At 42.1% G+C, this 22,930-nt stretch overlaps 1 protein-coding gene across 2 annotated transcripts; it reads right to left on the bottom strand.

Annotated features, from left to right (window-relative positions):
• Positions 1-2,164: 2,164 nt before the first annotated feature.
• Positions 2,165-22,725, bottom strand: setd1a (SET domain containing 1A, histone lysine methyltransferase). Of its 2 annotated transcripts, none has more exons than XM_029437509.1 (21): positions 22,710-22,725; positions 21,160-21,304; positions 20,876-20,974; positions 20,502-20,772; positions 19,685-19,821; positions 18,807-19,066; positions 16,589-18,248; positions 14,659-15,648; positions 14,084-14,251; positions 13,739-13,823; positions 13,508-13,650; positions 13,228-13,261; positions 12,951-13,131; positions 12,747-12,790; positions 10,872-12,184; positions 9,517-9,865; positions 9,188-9,369; positions 6,357-6,467; positions 5,203-5,322; positions 4,653-4,790; positions 2,165-4,229 (listed from the first exon to the last, which is right to left on the bottom strand). In XM_029437509.1, the coding sequence occupies exons 2-21, from the start codon at positions 21,295-21,297 to the stop codon at positions 4,056-4,058; spliced, it is 6,597 nt and encodes a 2,198-aa protein (XP_029293369.1). In that variant the 5' UTR covers positions 21,298-21,304; positions 22,710-22,725; the 3' UTR covers positions 2,165-4,055. The 2 variants fall into 2 exon arrangements, with proteins under 2 accessions (XP_029293369.1, XP_029293368.1); XM_029437508.1 differs by having other exon boundaries at positions 22,430-22,723.
• Between the last annotated feature and the right edge of the window lie 205 nt (positions 22,726-22,930).

The following is a 22,930-nucleotide window of genomic DNA, read 5'->3' as shown; positions in this document are numbered from 1 at the left end:
TTCAGAGGGAAATATGTAGTCTACTTTTTACTTTTATTTAATATTATCAACAAATAAATTGTGACATATTAGTGATGAGGATAAGACTATTTATCCCTTGGTGAAATTCACAAGCAGAAAATAAGAAGGGTTGGGCAGTAACGGAAGACAAGATCACATCAAGTGTGTTTCTCACTTACTAATAAGCCACCCAGTTGGAAGTTATAAATAATAAACAAGTTATAAATAAAGTCAGCAGTTAATAAATAAAATAGTGAGTTGAACCAAATTGTCTGCAGGTCTTTTCTAGAAGATAAATGGTCACATGGGATTATTTACAACCTGGCTACCCAACCGATGTTCTTATTGATTGTTGTAACTTAATTTATTAAGCATTAGTCATGCATTTATTAAAGAAATTAGGTGAGACATTTGGAAATTCATGTTGCCACGGTTTGAAGTGCATACCAAAAATGGAAGCAGTATTTTTCTGTGTACGTGTTGACTCGGGATCTCTCATTGGGATGAATGTGTGGATTTATTAATACATACTGGTGTAAGGATCCAAGAATAGTGAGTGTGCACATGAGGTTGGTGTGCACTTCAAATTGTATTAACAATGGTGTTTCATTTGAGCACACTCAAACAAACCAGAACAAAGGTATTGTGGTTATCATTGTGGGGAATTAATCATTTATTTGATATTGTTTACACATCATAGATTTTGTTAGCACAATATCCCTCGGCTTAATATCATTTAACTCATATTAACCTTGGGTTTTAAAAGAACTGTATGCACCATCAAGGCCATCACACATTAACCAATGAAGGCCGAACAAAGGGCAGTCTACTTTACGGTGTCATCTAATAAGTCATTATATCAGTTTATGAGACTTAGCATAGCTCTCCCTGAGCCACAGAAGGCTTTATACAACTTCACACATGCAGTAATAGTCCCTAAGACCATTAAACACACTTTGTATGTGATAATTCAGTGGTTTCCCTTTAATAATCAGACATTTGGTGCTACTGTAAAACTTTAAAATGCAACCTTCTTATATCTGTAATTAATTCTGCATGAAATCAAAACAAACTACTCTCAGGTGGGATTTCATGGAACAACATCATATAAGGTCAGTGTTTCAACTAGTCTGAGGGATCTTGAAAGTATTTGGAAACAACTGATGCAACAAAAAACTTGTTGAACTGTGGCGCACCAAGGCTTGAATGACTTTCCATCAACAAGAAACATCCTGCCATTTCCAGTTTGTTTCAGCCTTCTTGTGACACAGGAAAAACGTAGATTATATTTTCCCACAAACAAATGAAGTGTTGAAAACCATTTAAATCACATATATGTATATGTATATTGACATATAGTTATAGATGGACAGATACACATATTATAGTCTTATCGTTTAAAGATTTCTACTTTTGTTTGTTTCTTGTATATGTATGTTTTTATTCTTTTCTTCCCCTTATCTACAATTACTTATTTAAATGTAATGTTTGTTTGTTCCTTTTTATTATAATATTATTATAATAGAATGTTATGTTATTGATCCGTCCAGAAATGCTGAAGGCTTTGGGTGTTGAGGGGCTGGGACACGCCTCGTCAACATTGCGTGGAAGTCTGGGACAGTGCCTAGGGGGGGGTGGCGGTTCCCCTATTCAAAAAGGGGGACCAGAGAGTGTGTGCCAACTACAGGGGTATCACACTTCTCAGCCTCCCCGGTAAAGTTTACTCCAAGGTGCTGGAAAGTAGGGTTCGGCCGGTAGTCGAACCTCTGATTGATCCGTCCTGGTCGTGGAACAACGGACTAACTCTTCACTCTTGCAAGGATCCTGGAGGGGGCCTGGGAGTACACCATCACCATCTGATCTGTGAGTTCAACAGAGGTTTGATGATTTATGAAATTCTTTGTCAGATTTCAGCACTTCCTCTCATTCCTCTTAACAGGAAACATCAAAGTTGCAGGTGCATTGTATGAGCTCAGTTCAACAGTCAAGGAGGAAATGGAACTTCCTGTTAAACACTGCATTCGACACGCTAGTACCTTTTCTCTAGGATGCTTCCGACAAACATTAATTATCTAAAATCGTCGCCTACATAATCCTCCCAAACTGGCTCAACCTCAGTGCTCTGAAAAGTAGTAGGACACAGTTATTAAAAAACATGGTTTCATTTATTTAAAAAATATTTTAATGCACCATTAATAAAGGGTCCAACGCATTAATACAAGAGAAATATTGCAAATAATATTAAAATAATCAAATTAAAAAGGAAAAACAATAAAAAATAAATGAATGGAAGGTATGTACATGTTTTCTCCTCATGGAGAGGAAAAGGAACGACATATTTACAGCTTGAAATCAGTGTGTTTCTACGAGAAACAAACACCTCTACAATATTTACATGTACTTCTTTGATTTTTTTTTTTTCATCTTTTTATCCTGTAGTAAAGAGGGTTTGTTTGTACTGAAAGGCTTTCATTTCAACAAGAAATATCTTACACATTTTCCTGTTTGGGAGGGAACAAAATTAAAAGGGTCGTTAAAAGTTCAAAATGAAAGTTAAACTTTGGACGGCCATAGCCATGTGAAAAACAGAGACACAACACAAGGGCCATATACAACCTGCTTCCTGCACATATCGCAAACCCACTGTATCTATGTATACCTTCCACCCATCTACACTGCAAACAGATGGTAAGCAGGACATTTGTTTGCATTAAGCGGCTTTTCATGGAGGGATGTTTTCTATGGGGCGAATGACTCCACACTCAAATAAAATACATACTAATGTATTCTGGTAAGGCCCACAAAACAGGGGGGGGGGTAAATAACAAAGAGAACTGACTCAAATCGAATAAATGTGCCTTTTAAAAACATGAGTAGCACACAGATTGACAAAGTTAAACATTGAACACACACTTTGACCAGGACCTGCGTGAGTTTGGTGGTAATCATTGCTTGAAAAAAGAAAAACTTGCAGCGTGCCAACTGTCAACATTTGCTTCCATGGACCTAAACAGTTAAACAGACCAGATCCTCAGATCCTAAACACACACTTAACATAGCTTTAACTTTGTGAAAAAAAGAAACACAGGCTAAATCCCTGTTGTGCTGATCCTGCAGACAAAAAAATCAGCAGCCATGTAAAAATAAAACACAATTTTGCTATATCCTAACTGACATATTTTCACGGTGGGTTAAAAACTATAAAGAAAGTATTTTATTCTCATCCAGACAGAAGAATGTGGCAGAATCAGGAGGATAACGCACAGTGGAGAAGAGAAAAGACAGTTCGATGGGGCTGGTGAATCACAAGCCAAGGACAGTGGGTGGGGCACACTGAAGCTCATTTCACTGTAAGATACTTACAGCTAATGCAACTAAATAACAATACCATTAATAACAGCAACAGTAATATTATTATATAATACTATGAAAGAAAGAAAAGAAAAGAAAGCTCCAAAACAATCTTCACACTTGGAAATCTTGCATAACTGAAGACCAAATTGATTGAAGTTTGTTATTTTAAAAGTGCGCCACTAACAAGCGCTTTTAAAAACCCTGAATTTGTCAGATATTCCTGTGCGTCTGTGTGCGGATCTGTGTGGATGGGTGGGTGGGTGCAGGGAGGGACTTGACACTAGAAGAGTGATCCAGGCTGTAGATTATGTGAGCTGGCGTAGACGTACAATACTGGTGTTCTTTTCACTTTTTATTGTCTTCCTTCAATCGGATATTGGCATGGAAATAGAAAAACCTTTTATGCTCTGGCTGCACAACCAATGGAGTCCAAAAATACCGCCACAGAAGAGCTAATGACGCAGAGGCCCCCCTCGTAGTAGTCACATGCCATGTGACACAAACCTCTCACACACTGGCTTGTGAAACTGCCAAGTGAATGAAAAGTGCAAATGTGTGTGTCTCTGTTTCCAAAGTAATGCGAGGACGGGGGAGGGGAATAGGAGGGTGGCTTTATTTCGAGGTACACTCTGAGGAGGGTGAACCGGGCGGGCGTCCGGTTCTGGCTGTCCGTTGCCACGTGAGGAAGAGAAGCGCATCCACTAGTTCAGTGTCCCGCGGCAGTTCTCTGTTCCACACAGGCAAGGTATCTTGTTCTCCTCCAGTGGGAATTTGTAGTCGTAGGTGATCTCCTCATTGACGGCGATGGCCTGCTTCGAGTAGATCACAATCTTCTTCTGGGACTCTATGGTGATAACCTTGGCGTAGCAGTTTGGCTGGAGGAATAAATAAAGCAATGAGAGACTGATGAAATAGCTCCAGAAATAACTCTTTATACAATTTGTCATATCCTGGTAGTTATGACCCACATACAAAACAGTCTTTCGGTCTTATTTATAGGTTAATCCTTTTTTTTTGAAATAAGTGGTTTTGAGTGGATCGCAATCATCATCGAGACTTTCAACATGTTTTCTTTTTTTTGTCTGAACCCTTTTATTTTTTTCTTCTTTTGACTGATTGTGCTGTAATGCACCAGCTTTCACCCGTTATACTATAAGTATATATATATATATATATATATATATATATATATATATATATATATATATATATATATATATATATATATATATATATATATATATATATATATATATATATGAAAAAATATGTGTTGACTGAGGATGTTCAGGACTCACAGTGCAGCAGTGGTTGATGAATCTTGCCAAGTTGCCACACTTGGTGGCATCAATGATCGTGTCGTGGTCCACTCTGAACAAGTAGCTGCTCCCGATGCCCTGCTGTGCGTACCGCTTCTCTCGATTGTCAGCCACCATCTGGACACACAGACAAAGTTTTGCTCACCGATCTTATGTTAACACTGAACCAACCGCAGCAGACAGGTATCTGAAAAGCAGAGCTGCAACTAACAATTATTTTCAATATTAATTCATCTTAATTAATATTTTCTAAATTAATCGTTTGGTCTATAAAATGTTACAAAATAGGGAAAAATGTTCCAGTTTCTCAAAGTCCGAGGTGAAGTCAGTCAAAAACCCAAAGATATTCAGTTTGATATGATAGATATTGCAGATGTATTATGCATATTTTACACATTTTGGAGCTGGAACTGTATAACTGAACGAAACGTAATATTCGGACAACACACTGACTGCATGGGATGTCTGGAAAGGTTTGTTAAAAATCATCACAGGTTGAACACAGAGCGACAAAGACTGGAGGCAGTACCTGTCTGATGTTTTGACCCACGTACTCAATGACCATCTCATCAGCGGCAATGGGCTCCATGGCGAACAGGCCCCACTCGTGGATCCTGCTGCGCCCAAAACGAAGCCTCTTCTTACGGTACTGCACAAGGAAAGCAAAAACTCACTTTAACAAATATCTTGAAAAGAAAATGAGAAAGCATGCAGGCAGTCAGATGAATATGTTTTAAGTTTTAAACTCTGGTACATGTAAGCAGAAAATGCGGATTGTGCTTTTAGACGTCGACGTGGTTTATAAGTAGATTCTGACTGCATTTATTACAGTTGCACAAACGGCCCCCACCCTACAATTTGACCACCACCCTTCTTTAGGGTGTAGCTGGTTTCCTGTCTGTGTTGAACACAGGGTTAGCTTTGTGACACGTTTAGCCTTGGAAGCAGGAAAAACAGACGGCCTGCATTGAAGGATTAATGTCGCGGAGGCAGTATTATATAGGTGGTCGAGTTCCTGTTGGTTAAGAGTCCACCCGCTGTAGATAAAAACTGAACCTTGTCATGGCAGCTGGAGGAGATGGCATGTCAGCAAAGACTTAAACGTGTTATGAAAAGACTTTTCACCTATGAAAATGGCCCTGGCAGAGGTCTGTGCTCTCGTACCGCCCTTATGGTTACCTCTGCCAAGGAGATTATGTCTTGTACAATGCTGAAATATGATTTCATCTTATTTTAGGAATTATTGATATACTATTCACAAGATACAATACAAGATAATTGGATTGTGAAATATGAAAACCAGCAAATGCACTTGATCAAAACTGGAAGGACTGTATATGACAAACTATAACGCATAATAAGGCCGTCAAAATCCTTTGCATGTTGAGTTAGGCTTCCATCAGGGCAGAGGTTTCATCTCCCCAAAGGTAGCACCAATGGATAGAGATAGTGCTCCGTTTAAAAACAACCAGTAGCAAATGAAACAAACTACAACTCTGAATGTTATGGTGTCTTTTTTTCATGATTCGTGGGGACCGTGCAGGAGATATGGATCTTGTGCGGTGTTGTGTGTGATATTGTATGTTGTGTATATTTGTATTTGACTACTGTGTGTAAAGCAAATCTGTGTTTTAATTGTAATTTAATTGCGTGCAGTACATGAGATAACCTGGCTGTCTATACCTTAAGCTGGTTGAGTTTGAGCAGGTCAGAGTCCATGACAGCCGTGGTGCCGATGGCGGTGAGGAGGCGCCGCTGCTCTGAGCGTCTCTCTGATAGCACCCTGTTTGCTCCCTGGGAGAAAAACACACAGCAAAGAACTTTAACAATTACGCCACTGACACAACATCACGTTATCATATGGCCTTGAGCTGGCCTTGATCGATTGAGAGAAGCACTTTGACCTTATTGTGGGTGAGGTTCATTTGGAAACCACGCTCTGTTAAGGCAGATAACACCGAGTTCATGGTAAGAGGAAGCATGAGGCAAGTTTATCTTCTCTTTCCCGCTCTACAAAGTATGCTAAACAAAATGTAAACATCACGGCATACGCTCCATTACACCACCAACAAATGCAGAATGTGAATTCTGATGGCTTTGAATTTAGTTTTTTTTATACATGATACCAGCAATTATTACAAGTTGTCTTGAAATGATCTTTCAATTATTTCACTGTCAGACTTCAAAACAAAGAGGAACTCTTTAGTTCTAAACCTGCTTTTTTTTATCTGATTAACACATTTTCAAGATGCTAGTTTACATTTTTCTTTACCAATTACTTCCCTGAAGAGACTGAACCCAATGAATGTACCCGGCTATTATAGCTTGTGCCTTGTTGATAGTAATGAAAAAAGTGCTGACTACCAGCATATCATCTGTAACCTTTCTGAAGAACAGTGCTTTGAAAACATTTCCACTGTTAAATCCTCCAGTCAGACCACCGGGAAGAACAAAGCACATCACGGTTTTACCTGGGACAGGTCAGGTGCTACTTTGATCATGACATCAAAAGGTTCTGACTGATATGCTGTCCAATTATTATAATAATGATGTAATGTTATCTCATTCTGTGCCTTGTCAGGTATACTGTTACCTTTAAAAACACAGAAGTTACATCAAAACAATAAGCCATGGGTAACTAAAGATCTGAACTGTGCGTGAAACTAGCTTTTCTCCATGGTGACAGTGAGTCAGAGCACAAAGCCAGAATGGAAAACACATTACTGTGGAATTTAAGCGTTGCATAGGAGCGCAACACAACCATATGCCGATTTTCCCCTCAAAACGCCAAATATCAGCAGCTGACATTATCATTCAAATGTTCCTATCTTCCCTTAAAACAATCTGATGTCATATGGAGGGTGTAACTCATGATGTGTCCCAACAAACCTCAAATCTCAAACATTATACGAGAGGAGCAGATCTTTTCTTTGACAAACCAAGAATGACTTAATGCTGTAAACAGCTAAATAGATGAACATTTGGGAAGTTTGAAAGGATAAAAAACTGTGTGAGTGAGTAACAAGTACCTAAATAACTTAAAGAGGGACGTTATACATATGGCATGAATAAGTAGCAGTGGGTTTGGGGTTTAAAAACAATTATTATTGTCAGGAACAAAGATAATTTGAATCTGGTTGATTTGGTTTCCCCTCCAGAAGCTTTTCAGGACGTTTGCTATTTACAAGTGTGCTGTTGTAATTAAATCCAGTGGCAGGAGCGACTGCTGTGAACTTTTGGAAGCTTTAATGATTTAGTCTGGCTGTCACGGATAACCTCCAAATATTACAAAACCAAATGTTTGTACATAATGGTTTTGTTTAATTAGTGGGCAGAAAGTCTATACCCATTATTGTATTTTATGAGCCAGGCTCTCCAGGAAATGACAGTGTTCTGTCAGCCATCTGTCTCGCAGAACGGTCCTTTGAGTCCATGCCAACTGTGTCGCACATACATTTTACTTTATATATTTTTCTTTAAAAGATTCAAGATTTTAAGTCCTTTTGTGTCTTATGAAACTTGCTGTGTTCAACCTAAAGTTACTGTTCGTCCTTATACTATTCGTCTCTAGACATGACAACACAAATGGTTAAGCTACAAAGCTTTGTGCTGATCAGCTATTTGGAAAAGCCGCATCACTGTTCCACAAATCCATAAACGTCCATCCCTACTGGAAATCCTCTTAATATCCCAACCACCAAAATATCCAGTTAATCTGAGCCAAATGGCTGTGGGCCGATTGCACTTACTTACTTCCCTGCCAATTAAATTCCTAAGGAGTATTATAAATACCATATATAGCACTTATGTACCCCCTATAGCGGTGGTGGTTTTGGATATTTGGGGAGTTCGGTGGTCCGTGAGTGTTTTTTTTATTGGTTAAGTGGTCTGAAAAAGTTTGAGAAATCCTGTTATAGAGAGTATTTTGCTCGGATATGAACACAGGTGAGCCTTAAAATAAAAAAAAGGTACACATATTGTGTGTTAACAAGTTATGGAATTTAATTGTCATGTCTTCCTTTTGCTAGAAACGTTTTTTAGTGTGCACTAATCTTCAGTTAGGGAAAACATGAATGCTTTTGGTCTAATTTAGAAGAAGGGGTTGTGGTGCACTACAGCCTCTTGTGGCCAAAATGAGTATTTCAACAACACAAATTATCCTGATAATTATATTTGCCAAAACTTTTATTTTTCACCTGTTTTTAAATCAGAAACACAGGGGAGAGAAAAATATTTAGATAAGACTAAAATGGATCAACAGAATTATTAATCACTTCCCGCCTCTCAGGGTTTCTGTAAACAACAGACCTAAACAGGCAAACCTTTTTTTTTTTTTTTTTGGCAAAATCATTAGAGAACCACATATTTGAGTCCACTGCTGAGTCCAAACAGATTTCCCCCACCAGGAAAAAATGTGCCAGTAAAGAACAAAATATGCTTACTAACACTGCAGAGACAAAAGGATTGCAGAGTCAGTGAATGAATGAGAAGAGTGAATGTAAGAGAATGCTTACCGAGCTGTCGACATTCTCCACCTCCCGCATGACCTGCTCGGGCAGGTCTAGGTCCAGATAGACGTCCTTCTCTTTGCGGCTGATGGCGTAGTAGCCCTCACTCCTGGCAGAACCTGTCACATGCTGACGGAGCTGTCCACCTGGGTTCTTCTTCTTACGTCGAGGGTTCGGCAAATTGGTTAGTGCAGCTCAAAGGTCAAGGACAATAGCAGGAGGCCGCACAGTGATATGAACACATAACAAATCTTAACCATTTAAAAGAATTATATACTTTTTGAATTTTGAACTAATGCACGCACACAGCAGAAGTATATCATTGATAAGGATATTAGTGTGATTGACCCAGTGAGTATCATTGAGCCAGTCAGAGCTGTGGTTGTCCTGTAGTAGCTTCTCGTAAGTCTTCCTCAGCAAACTTAAGTCTTCGCCATCCAGACCGGAGTTCCAGATGTCATACAGGATGGTCATCTGCTCAAACTCACTGCGGTTGTCAAACTTCATGGCTGGTAGCTCGGGTGCTGGGACAGGTTTTGGCCAGCGCTGTGACGATGTTATCCCTGCCTCCTGCAGAAAGAGGCGCTCACTCTTCCTAACGTCTTCAATAATGTCGTCCTCCGTGTCTGAGCTGGACAGTTCCCCAGACTCAAGCTCCTCCACGTCCACATCTTCCTCGGAGTCCTGCACAGAGGAAGAGTTTCAAGTTTTTATTTATAGAGTACATTTAAAACAATAGAAGTTAACCAAAGTGCTCTAAAGTGGTAAAAGAAAAATACAATATATAAAAATAATAAAAGTTTTTCACTGCGTTCTGACATTTTATAGACCAAACGATTATTCTAGAAGAACTGGCAAATTATATCGATAAACAAAAAGAAGAAATCGTTAGTGGCCCTTAACATGACTTTTCATTGGAAACAAGCACAGGTGCTGTTATACCTTCAATACATTCAATGAGGTAGGCTATTGTAACATCATCTTGTAACTATAGCAATATAAGAGATCCCTCAGAATCAGTTAGATGACACTGATTGATCCTGTCCTATAAGTTTGTTGTACAGTAAATATTTGAAAAGCATGAAACCGAAAACCTTCTAAGTGTTGAGTGTTTTTCCAAACAGTGTTTTTCACAACCAGCATGGCATGCGTGAGGAAAAACTCACTGCACAAACATAGAATCGTAAACAAGTGCAGGAGGCTCAGCAACTTCCTGACACCAGCAGGTTTGAACACATTACATAAAACACGAAGGCAACGTCAGTAGGTCGGTGTTGGCTTAGCGACTGATTAGTGTTATTGTTGAGAGGAGCACAGGGCCACATCTCTACCTGCTCCTCCAAAACCATCCTCAGGCAAGAATCCACCATGAATACAATGCTGGCAATACAAATTGTATCGTGCCAGCAGTTTTCCCTTTTTTTATTACATCTAAATATATTGTAGTTCTGCAGCGTGTTAGTATAAAGGCCAATAATATCATTTCATGCAGTGGGGAGATTTTGTGAATGTGAGACAGGAAGAAAATAAGGCCATTTCTTCACTGGGGAATATCCTGCTGACATTACCAAACAAATAATATGGCAACATTACAGACACTTCTGCGTCACGCACATTGCGACCAATTGTTACCTATGACCGTTTACGGTTAAGACATCCACAAACATTTACAGGAACAAAGCCCACGCACCTCTAGTTTCCGCTTCCTCTGTTTCTTGCCCGGCTGCTCCTTCTGTTTTTGCGTGTGCTGAACCTCAAGGTTTTCTTTGTCTTTTCTTCTCCTCTTTTTACTCTTGTCGTTTTCAAGTTCGAAACCTTTGCCAACCGTGGTCTTCTTCTTTGACGATGGAGGTAGAGCTGCAGCCTGGCCCGCATCCTCAGACTCACAAAGTACTCCCATAGAAGATAAGTATTCTCCTGTATCTCCTCTGGATGGTTGTGCCTCTCCAATGACCTCCTCTGGCGCTTCAAGCACCCCAGAAATAGTGTTGAGGTCAGCTGGGAGCAAAACAGAGGAGTCTTGTTTGGAGGAAGTCCTTTTGGTACCGGATGGTACTGTGAGAACAGGGGGTTTGCAGTAGTTGTGCTCTGTAAGGACAGTTAAACCCTCTTTGCTCATAACCAGGGCCAGTGACTCTGAGGAGAAGAGATCCTCTTCCATCTTCTGCTCTTCTGCCTCATCCGATGTCTCCGTCTCCTCTGAGTCCCCAGCGTCAGGGTCCATTTTCAGGGCTACGTCAGCCAATACAGACAAGTCAGTGGTTGAAGCTGAGGCCAGCTGCAAGAGGCTTGATGCCCCAAGCTGCTCTCTGAGTCTCAACCTCTGCTCACTTTCTTCCTCATCCTCGTCTTCCTCCCTGAGGGAGTGACAGGAAGAAGCAGACAAGCTGGTCGTCCGAGGCCTGCCTCTGGACCGTTTGTTGACGGGAGGTGGAGGTGGGGCCTCCTCGAAGGCCATCCTGCACATAGAGGCGTGGTCCAATGGCAGGTTCTGCACAGTGCGGCACACCATAACAGGAGGGACGGGAGATTTGGGAGAGTCTTTGCCTGCACCCCGTTTTCCAGGAGATTTGACAGGGATAGGAGGGGTCTGAGGAGAAATAGGTGGTCCACCCCTTTTGGACTCATCAAAATCATGGATTCGTCCAGATGGGGGCACAATGAGGGCATTGCCTTCACCTGGTTTGGAGGCAAAGGGGAGGAGTTGGATGCCCTTAGTGGGACGAGCCGAGGGGGATGGGGAAGCAGTGGCGGGAGAGTCTGGGTGCCTCCCAGGTGAGAAAAGGGGAGATTCAACTGCCAGTTGTGAGGGAGATGGAGATAGCGGTGCAGTTGGCAGCTGCGTTTTGCTGTCGTTCTCGCCTGTGGAGAACGAGACAGTCTTTCTGCGTTTCTTGAGAGGGGGAACAAGAACAATAGGGGACGAAGGATGAGGGTAGGGGGGCGATGGAGGACGCTTGGTAGGCGCTGTTGTTGTATCTCCGTTGTTGTCCTTGCCTTCACCTGAGAGAAAAATTAGAATTTAGACCAATCCAAACTTAACACAATACACTTAGAATAGCTTTTCCAATTGTTGCACTATTTTTTAAGCTGTAAAGCAGCTGTGTAGGTAAACCCCTCGTCAAGAGCGTAGTTTAATGTTTAAAAGCACAATGAGTAGGATTTTTCTTAAAAAAGAGACCTGCAGCCCTCTGCCTGTACCTTCTCTTTTCTTTTCATTTTCCTGTGTTCAGGATGTTTCTAGGAATCAACCTCTAAAATAAAGTAGAGATCAGGTGACTGATCGTAAGCACATATCCAAGAGGAAACTGTTAAAAATGGCGGACACAGCGCTGAAATAACGCAAAGATGGCACGGGAAAATGGCAAGCTGCAAAGCTCTTTCCAAGAGTTGGCTTTCCCCCGCTGGCGAGCACCGTAACCATTGTTGAGCTGGGGAGGAGGGGCAAACTCAAACCGCAACAGACAATCATTGTGCCTTTAACCTTTGTTGTTGCTGCTCTTTATTTTTGCATTTTTTGATGTGATATGCATTTGTTAATGAGGAACTCTGACTTCTGACTTACCTGTTTTGACCGCCGCCTTTGGAAAAGCAGCTGCGTTATTTTCCCTGAGGAAAACAGAAGAAAATATTTAAGCCAGCTGTGATGACATGAGGATAAGTAAGTTTAAATAAAATAGGCAATAAAAGGTAATTCTGAGAACATTAATGGACAGATTAAATATTAGCAACGCTCAAGATAACATAGAATAAACAGAGAATTTCATACCTGCCATCTTTCTCGTTTGTGCTGTCCATGGTGGACTCATCCATGGAGTCTGGACCTTCACTCTCAGCACGTTCTCCTTCCTCATCTTCAGAGGATGATGAAGATGAGGATGCTGAAGAGGAAGAGCCCTCAGAGGACGAGGAGAGGCTCTCATCATCACTATCAGCACTAAGGGCATCATCTAAAAAAAAAAAAGATATTTGGTGTCATTACTGCCTTAACTGAAAGTAAACGTGGAAATAAAGACATAGTAATAAGATGTCAGGGTGTGACTTACCATCAGACTCCTTATCACTTTCCTCTTCATCCTCCTACAAATAAAAAAGTTATAGTTACAACACTAAAATATCAGTGAAATGCTGCCATCTAGCGTGAGAACACAATTCTTATCACACCTGTTAACAAACATTCAACGACTTACATGCATCAAACAATCATAGTTATTGCATGTAATGCATATTTGATATAAATTTGTTTCCAAATGACTAATTTATGCATTACTTAGTTGGCTTTATGATTTTTTTTTTGCTTACAACAACAAAAATAACAACACACACCTTTTCAGTCGAGGAGCCATCCGACGTTTCCTCTCCCTCACTGCCGAGCTCCCAAGGTTTGCGATTTCTTGGCTTCTTTTTCCTCCTCTTGTTGTCCCTTTCAGCGCCATGTCTGCTTGCCTCTGGCATTCTACCTCTAGCAGCTGGAAACAAGACACCAGTTTAAAAGTTATATGCAGCAGGCTTATTGAGCCAAACCTTCTTTAACTGTTCACTATGAGCTCAGCAAACCTTCGTCATCCTCGTCTGGTGGGGTCGAGGGTCGCGGCCTTTTCATGTCTCCCTCTTGAAGCTCCTGAGGTTCTTTCCTCTTCACCTGAACAATTGGACACCCACAATATTTTTATAATGCAATGAAACACTGCCAAGGATGGACTTTAACACCAAACAAAATCATGCAAAAATGTTAACTTGTTTCTTGGATACAAGTCATTCAGCATGATTTATTTTTACCAAAACGACTAATATTGGACTAATTGAGGGCGAGTAAATGTGGGCGTTTTGATTGATCAAATCCCAGTGTAAACTGTCGAACATAGAGATATCATCCAATTTCTGCCAGTGTGATGCTTTTACCTTGAAAGAAGGGAGTCGTACTGCTCCTCGGATAGACAAGCCCTCCATGCCACCGCTCTTTGCCCAATCCACAAGAGACGTAAGAGGCTCCCGAGGACGGTTGACCTTTTCCTCTTTTTTCTCATCATCCCGTAAGGCAGACACCCCTCGGACCATTGTCTGGAAAGGCTAGAGGTGGAAAACATTTACAATTAGTTAACTTTTCCATTTCACGGTATAACACTGATCAATGTGGTCTGTAGCATCAACTTGCTACTGAGAATGTAGAAGGCAAAATTATCAAAAGTATTCATTATGCAGAATGGTCCGTACAGATTCAGATTATAATTTTTAATGCATTGCTAAGGGTAGAGCAAATTGTAAATACTTTATATACTGCTGGGTTGCTTATTTGATAATAATACCTCATAAAATAAATACATTTAATCTCAACACAGAATCTAAAAAAGGAAGTAAAGGATTTTCAAAGAGATCTAGTCAGAGTTTAATGACAAAGTGGATGAAGCAATATTTCTCACACACACACGCCAAGCTTAAAAAGTAAGACCACGTCAGTTGTGATTCCTCTTCCTTACCTTGGCCTTGGTCTCTTTCCTCTCCCACCACTCGTCAAAAGTCGCAAAGGCAACGTTTTCTACCATTTTGCGGTTCAGGTCCCTCTGCATGATGTTTTTCATTTCCTGGATCAGAGTGCCGAGGACCATCTGCACTGTGGCTTCATGCGGATTTTCAGGCAACATAGGCATGTCCTCCCCTGGAGCCCTGTACTCGTCTCCCTCCCCAGGCAGCATGGTGCCATAGCCAGGTGGAGGCATGTAAGAGGGGTAGTGTGGCGGTAAGACGTGTGGCGGCCAACCAGTATGGGGAGGTGGGATGCCATGGTGTGGAGGGGGAGGTATCGGAGTGTTGTGGGGGTCAGGGTAGGGGTAGGGCATGTGCGGGGGCATGTAACGGTGGTCCTGCTCATAATGAGCTCCTGCCACACTACCCTCTTGGTCCATGTACGGGTGGTGTGTGTGGGGGGGCGGCATAGAGTGGAGATGGTATGAGGTGTAGTCTGCAGTGGCTGCCTCACCAGGGCCTGGGGTGCCGTTGGATGACGACATGCGCAGCTGGTGTAGGCGACTTAGCATGTGGGTCTGCATTTGGAAAGACATAGGAGCTCCACCACTGTACTGGTTCATCAGCTCCATGGACGAGGCATAGTCATACATGTGGTGGGGCATGGGAGGAGGATACTCAGGGTGCAGCTCCATGTGAGGCAGAGGAGGGATCCCAGGTGGAGGTGGGGGCTGGAGGGAGTAACCAGGGGGAGGTGGAGGAGGCAAATGAGGGTAGGAAGGTATGGGAGGGTGCATGGAGGTGCCAAAGTGCTGTGCAGAGTCAGAGATGGGTGGGGGCGAAGACGAGGGGTCTGTTGTTTGTGAAGGCATGGTAGCCTGGGAGGAGGAGGGTGAGGAACCTGAGGTGACTGAGGGTTGGTGGGAAGTCACTGTTGTTATGGTAGTCACCTCCTCCTCCTCGTCCGAGATCTCCATGTCTTCCCCTGAGGAATGAGGGGAAGACTGAAAGAAAAAAATAGAGTTTACAGTGTTAACTTGCACCATCCACGGAGATAAGCACACTTTCTTAAGTGGGGCTGCAAAGACAACTCAAAAACACAGATCCGGGAAATGTACTGTGGGGATATTAATCCAATAACTACAAAAACAAACAAAACAGTAAATGAATGAAGGAAAGCCAAAACATACACATTATGCTTAGTCTGTACCCAGGATGTGTTTTTCTGTGTACTGAAGAAGTTATTTCTTCTAGCTATTCTTTTTCTTTATTTGAACTAAAGAGTCCATTTTTTTTACAATTGTTACAGCTATACTACAAAATATATTAAGCTGCCTATATGCTACTTCAACATCAGCATCGTTGAGCACCAATTGCCAAAAAAATGTGAGAATTATGCAACTTTACTTGTCAGAACGAAATACAATTGAGAGCCAACAGCCTGAACCCTTAAATGGGATAGTTCTCCCTGTAGTGCTATTCCTCAATCTAGATTATATTGGTGTGAGTTGCTGAGTGTTGGAGATATCGGCCGTAGAGATGTTTGCCTTCTCTAGAATATAATGGAACTAGAGGGCCCTCAAAGTGCCAAAGAAAATAATACAATTTAAAAACTCAAGATAATCCACAGACCTTGCTGTGTTTCCTTTAGGAACTATTTTCTTTCTACTGAACTACACACACCAACGAGTGAGCACGAGGGTCTTGTCAATGAGTAGATGCACGCTTTGCATGGTGATCTGGTTGGCACCTTTGAGCACCTAAAGCTGAGAGCCATTGAGTTCAATTATATTTCGAGAGAAGGCAAACGTTTCTAAGGCCAATATCCATCGCCAACTTACACCAAAACAATCTAGATTGATAAATAGCACTACGGGTAAGAAGAAAATATGTATTTTTGGGTGAACCGTCCCTTTAAGCTTCATTATGTGCTACGGGTCTTACCTGACTCTGTCCATTGTAAGGTGGTGTGTGTGCTCCTGTCCTGCTCCGTGCATCAGCAGATCCAGCCTGTAAAGATTCCTCCTGCAAAGCTCCAGTCCCAGAGAGGCCAACCTGGGGCTGGGCTTCCTCTGAGGGCAAGATGTGCGACGAGTAGGTGGAAGAGGATGGTATTGTTGTAAGTAAAGTGGGACTCTTCCTACCTTCTGCCCCCTTTCCCCGTTTCCTTCCTCTGTCTCTTTCCCCTCTCCTCCTGTGGTCCTTCTCCCCATTGTCCCCCACCTGATTACAACTTGTGTGCTCATCGCCTCTTCGCTCTCCACCATCCCCACGTACGCCCCTCTGCTTCTCCTCTTTCCTATCTTCCTCATCTTCCTCATCAGAGGCAAGGAAAGAAAACTTAGCCTTTTGTTCTTTTAGGAGCATCTCAATACGAGAGTCGAGGCTGCTGCTGTGGTAGACAAACGGTAAACTCTCGTTGGTGGAATCTGGCTCTGGAGAGGAGGAGTCACGTTGAGGGGGCGGTGGGGAGCTGGAGGATGAGGGAAGATGGTGGGGGAGGGAGGTAGAGGAAGGGGAGGTAGAGGAGGAAGCAATGGGGGGGTGGGGCGGGGAGGAAGGCGGGGGCGTCTTCGGTGGTGCCGGTGGGGTGCTGGGACGGCGTTTTGGCTTCGTCCACTGATCTTCACGGGCCGGACTATCCTGGTTGAAGTCTAGCGTTCCAAGTGTCTCAGCTACAGCTGCTGCGATGACCGACGCTGGCGGGAGGGGTGGTGGTGGTGGTGGAGGAGGTGGTGGAGGCAGAGCACTGTGGTGACCAGCGTGGTAGTCTTTGTCAGCACCAACCGAAGGCATAGAGCCCCTCTCTGCGAGGCTTGTACCCGCAAGACGGGTAGAAGCGTCCAATCCCTGGGGAGGGGCTGGTGCAGGCTCTTTGGAGGAGTATGCGGAGTAAGATGAGGGGGGAGGAGACATGCTGTTAGAAGAAGAACGGTAGGAGTTAGAATTGTATCTGGGGTCAGAGTTGTTGGAGTAGTCACTGTCTCTGTCCCTGTCTCTATCTCTGTCTCGATCTCTGTCCCGGTCATGGCTGCTCCTTCTGCGGCTGCCGCTGCCGTGGTGGTTGTGAGAATGGTGGTGGTTGCGGTGTTTCTGGTGGCTGTGGTCACCTGATCGGGAGCCCAAGCTGTCTCGTCGGTATCCCCGCTCATCCCTGCGCTCTGAGTGGTGATGGGAGTGATGGGAATGGTACTTTGTGGAAGAGTTTGTGTCTTGGTAAGATGACCTTCTGGAGCCAATCCCTGCTGGCCCGTAGCGCCCCCCTGAGTCTCTGTCACGGTCCCGATCTGACATTGGGGGCTGATCAAATTGGGCAGCAAGAGGTGGGGGAGGCATTGAGGAGTGATGTGCCATGTGTGGCCCAGGACCTCCGACATTGGGGTATGGGGGATAGCACGGCGGCTCGTTAGGACGGTATGATGTGGTTGGGGGGTACATAGGGCGACCTCGGTGATACACTGAAGGTTCCTGTGCATCTTCCGAGTAGTGAGACACTTTGTATCCTCCGACAGTAGATGAGACTGCTGAAGACGAGGAGGAGGATGGTAGCATGTCCTGGGGAGGGTAGCCGCTGCCCAAAGTGCCAGTGTTGTAGCCAGTATGTCTGCATGACACAAATGAAGGAATTTGAAAGTTATTATTTTGTGGACCTAAGCATGACTGACATGACATTTAATTCAATATGCTTTTTTGGCATGAGTGTAACAAACACGATATTGCCAAAGCGTCAAGTAATGATGGAATTAAAGAAAAAGGCACAAATTGACTTACTTAATGTTATTTTAATCCAAAAGAGAAACTGTAAATTGTACCAATGTAATCGTCTATGCAGAACATAATAATGTTACAATACTTGTAATGTAATGGTGGCAAACATGCAGTCCATAAGTGCTGCTAAGAACCCAGGAGCAATTCGAATTGCAGTGTTAGCTGAGACAAATTTTATTGGAATACAACAAAATTATTATGAAAGTTGTGAAAAAATATGCACATCAGGTATGGATAGTTATAGCTACATTTACCTGGCAGTATAATTTCCATTACTAATACAACACTTTGAACTATGATTGGCTATGGATAAAGATAGTGTTTCAGCCATGACTGTGAAACCTGAAGGAAAACAGCAGTGACACACTTTATTTGCCAAATATCAACGACTAACCTGCTGGCAGTGTAGCCCGAGTCTTGTGAGAAAGGAGTCCCTGATCTGGAGCTGAACGGTGTTCCTCCTCCACCACCCTGAGATGAAGCAGTGGAGCCTGGTGTGAAGGGGCCTGACATGGAAGAGGGGGGCGTGTCCAGGCGCTGATCACTGTAACCAGTATCCCCAGAGCAAGGAGTGGCACTTCCTGATGTGAGGGCCTGGACCCCTGCTGCCAAAACCGCAAGATCAGTGGAGAGCCTTCGTCTGATTTCTGATGACTGTGAAGAAAAAAGATATATTAGAATTTAGAAAGCTTTCTTGCTATCCAATTTCCATATCAACTTCAGCTGATCATTAAGTAAGTGAACTAAGGCTATGCCGAATAGTTCAAAGCTTCATTCCTAATGTTGACATTCAAATTTTAAATCAACAAACTTAAATGTATATTTATTTATTTTTTGCATATCTATTCATTGTGTTTACACATGGTGTTTCTGCACAGTTGCATATAAAGATTAGGCTACACTAATATTAGTATTATACTATTTGTAGAATTAGATTCCAGTGGTGGCTGCGTAGGAATGTTTCTGAATGGTTCCAATTTTCAAGTCCAAAAGTCAACATTTATTGAAAAAAGATCGATGTAATCAATTTCCAAAACTGTTGGAAACTTGTTTTTTATCTAACAAAATATTTTGCTTTAATCCCTATTTGGGAAAGACTAACCTATTTAACCGGATGACTCACTTTAATCAAATTGAGGATTTTTTTTTCTTTTAGGGTGACGACGTCGTAAAAATTGAAAACAGACAAATGAATTTTTATTCGAATCAATTCAAACTTGAATTTTTAGAAAATGGCGAGAAAAGGAAGTAACTATTATGCTGTGACATTACCGTGTCAGGCTGTGGTTGTGGCTGTGCTGGGGCCTGAGGCTGGAGCCTGTCTGTCAAAGCCTTGCCTCCCAGGGGCACAGTCTGAGGAGTGTAGGACCCGTTTACCATCAGGTCATAATACTTCTGCCTCTGCTGGCCTAGGGAAATAAACAAAAAGGCAGAGAATAATAAATACAGGCTGCAAAATGAGGTCATCAGTGACATTAACGGCATCTACTTATAATTAAGTTTTCAAGACAAACTCCATTAGGTTTAACTGTCTCCACATAGAGCCAGCAAATTTGTGTTTTTTAGGTAGAAGGACAGCTAAAAAGCTTGTTAAAAGATTTCACTTAATGTATGTGGGAAGTTGGGAAAGGAACAAATAACTCACGTTTGGTGAATTTTGGATATAAAGGTGCAAATATAGGAATTGCAAAAACATTTTCACTATTTTCTCATAAGCTCTTTCTTGAATGAAATCAGAAGCTGGCACATATCTCATGATTGTGTTTACATGTACAGAATAACAATGTCCTAACCTTTAGGATTATAAAAAGGTTGTGCAGCTTTGAGGAGATTTGCTTTGTGCACAAAACACAAATTTGTTTTGTTTTTTAAAATTGGATTTCAATTTGTGTGCGTCAATGTGTTTTGATGGACGCAAACAGTTTTAAACCACAAACTCAAATTCATTACATGTTTATACTGGCTTATTATTCATCACTGAACAAAATGTGCTATAAACTTCAGTCAAAATGGTCTGAATCATCACTGTGGTAACTTTTACAACCAGCTCATACTTTAAAGATGACCCAGATGAGGTGTTTTAGCTTACCTTTTATATCCAGTTGAGCATGAATGATGTTACCCATTACAGAAGTGTTGTGCAGATGCTTGACTGTGTCCTTGGCTCCTCTGGTGCTGGTAAACAACACCCTGGCCAGGCCCAAGTGCTTCCTGGTCTTGGGGTGAAACAGGATCTCCATCTCCTCCACCTCACCAAACTTTGCACACATTTCTGCCAAGAAGGGCTCCTTGATGTTGTCATTGAGTCTAGCAAAGGACACCTCCTTGAGGGGTATGGGACCCACATAGAACTCATCAAGCTGTGAAGAACAATGACAAAATCAGGGAAAAGAACTTGTCATTCCAATATATGAAGCTGCTGGTACAGTATGTGGGAAATTAATGTTCAGCAGCTATTCTCACCTTAAACTTTGGCACTGGCAGGGACAATTCTGTATACCTGGACCATAGTCTTCGGGGTCTAGGGTCCCGAAGTTCACCCACTGGAGGAAATCCAGAGTCCTGGAAAAATTAAGATTAGGAAATGATTTCTTCCTGTGGCAATGTAACTTTATAACACAGCTACCTCAAACAAACAATTTGATTTTCAATATAAATAAAGTTGTATCTTATCGTATCTTAAATTGTACAGGTTGCAGTTAAAAGGAGACAATTCTTTCTGTCAAAAGAGAAAGAAATCAACTCACTGGCACACTGAAATGCACTCCATCATATCTGTAGATTTTCTGTGCAACGCGCCGAATGGCTGGATCCTGGACGAGTTTGTAGCTCTTCCACTGCAAACTGACAGCTTTTTGTGAATCTGCCCCACCGTCTGGATCCATCCTACAACTGAAGAGTCAAAAGGAAAACTAGAATGTCACACAATGTAGCAGCTACTGTTTAGGGACAAAACCACCACTGGGAGCATATCTATGTTCCCCACCTGAATATCTTCTAAATATCACATATTCAGGAGAAATCTCAAAGCTCTTATGTTCTCAACTATGTTTTTTCCCTAGGTCAAAGGTTCAATCTATGTTTCCCTGGGTCAATATGTTGAAATCACCTAGCTACAGCATATAGCCTACTAATGTTATGCTCCTCATAACGCCCTCAAATTTGCAGTCAATACGATCTTTACTTTAGGAATTGATATCCCCACAGTGGCTGGATGGATTGTTGTCATTCAAAATGCATTTGAAGCATCCATCTCCCTTCGTTCTTTTGCAATTGAACTGCGAAGATAGGCCTTAATAATATCTTACAGAGAGGACACTGGGAACATAGCAATGACCCCCCCACCTGAGGAGCGAGGCTTTAAAAAAAAAAATAGCTGTTGAATAGATATACTGATGAGAAATACTGCAGTAATTACAGTCAAAGTATATTTGGTGGCTGGCAGTGGGTAACGTTACACAGTATGGTAACAGAACGATGAGCTGCGTCACATCAGTTAGCCAAACGTTAACTTTTATGACCACTGTCTGTTAACAAAAATATTCAATAAAGACAAAACAAAAAAAATGAACAGAATAATAATAACCACGTCTACAGTCCCTACTAAGATGCTGCGCGCTGTCAAAACAATGACTAGCGTTACGTCACTGACCAGTTAGTTCAGTTAGCAACATGCTAGCTGCACCAACAAAATGCAAAGAAACTGTTTTTTCAAACGTCAAAACAGAGTTCACGTAAACGCACAATAAATCGGGTGCCGAACTATTCCGCAGGAGCAACATGACCGGTAGCTCTTGTTTTAGATAAAGTGCACTAATGTAAGAATTACGCTTTAGCTAGTGCAAGTTACCGCTGCCGTTGGCTAATGCTAACTAGCAAGAACATCAAGTTAGGAGTCAAACTCTGTTCTTGTTGTCCCTCCGCTCACATCGGTAACATTTTATCAGTGACATGCATGTTATGCACCTCTCGTAGAGGCTCTACTGACTTGTTTTGCCTCCTAAATTCACACCCCACCTCTTCAAGACCTACTGCCCGCTCATCCGAAAGTAGCAACCCGCCGCTACAGTGTAGGCAGCTTCATCCAGGCCCGGGAGACGAACAAGAAAAACACTGAGACCCTAACAGAAAGAGGACATCTCCGACTCGGCGCTAAAGCAGAACTGACGAGCTAAAACGATGCCGCTTTCATTCCGGTAGCTAGTCCAGACAACAACAATCTTCTACAAGCGGCGAAGCCATTGTTTTTGCTTTAAAATCCCGATATTGTTGAGAGAGCGGCCATCGCGTAACGAACCTGAAAGCCTCGCCTGTTCTCCATCAGTGTATGCGAATGCAGCCTACGATTCCTGAGCGGCACTTTCTTCAAACTAAAGAAAAATACGTAAGCCACTACTTTGACATACAATATGAATATAATTAAAACAATAAAATATATATATATTGTATGAATAAATTACTGTATTTTATTAATGGTCAAATTTCTACACTTGAAAAAGATATGCTCGAATCTGCTGT

The sequence above is a fragment of the Cottoperca gobio genome, chromosome 8 (assembly GCF_900634415.1).
Source record: "Cottoperca gobio chromosome 8, fCotGob3.1, whole genome shotgun sequence".
NCBI lineage: Eukaryota > Metazoa > Chordata > Actinopteri > Perciformes > Bovichtidae > Cottoperca > Cottoperca gobio.
This window is presented reverse-complemented; position numbering and strand designations above follow the sequence as displayed.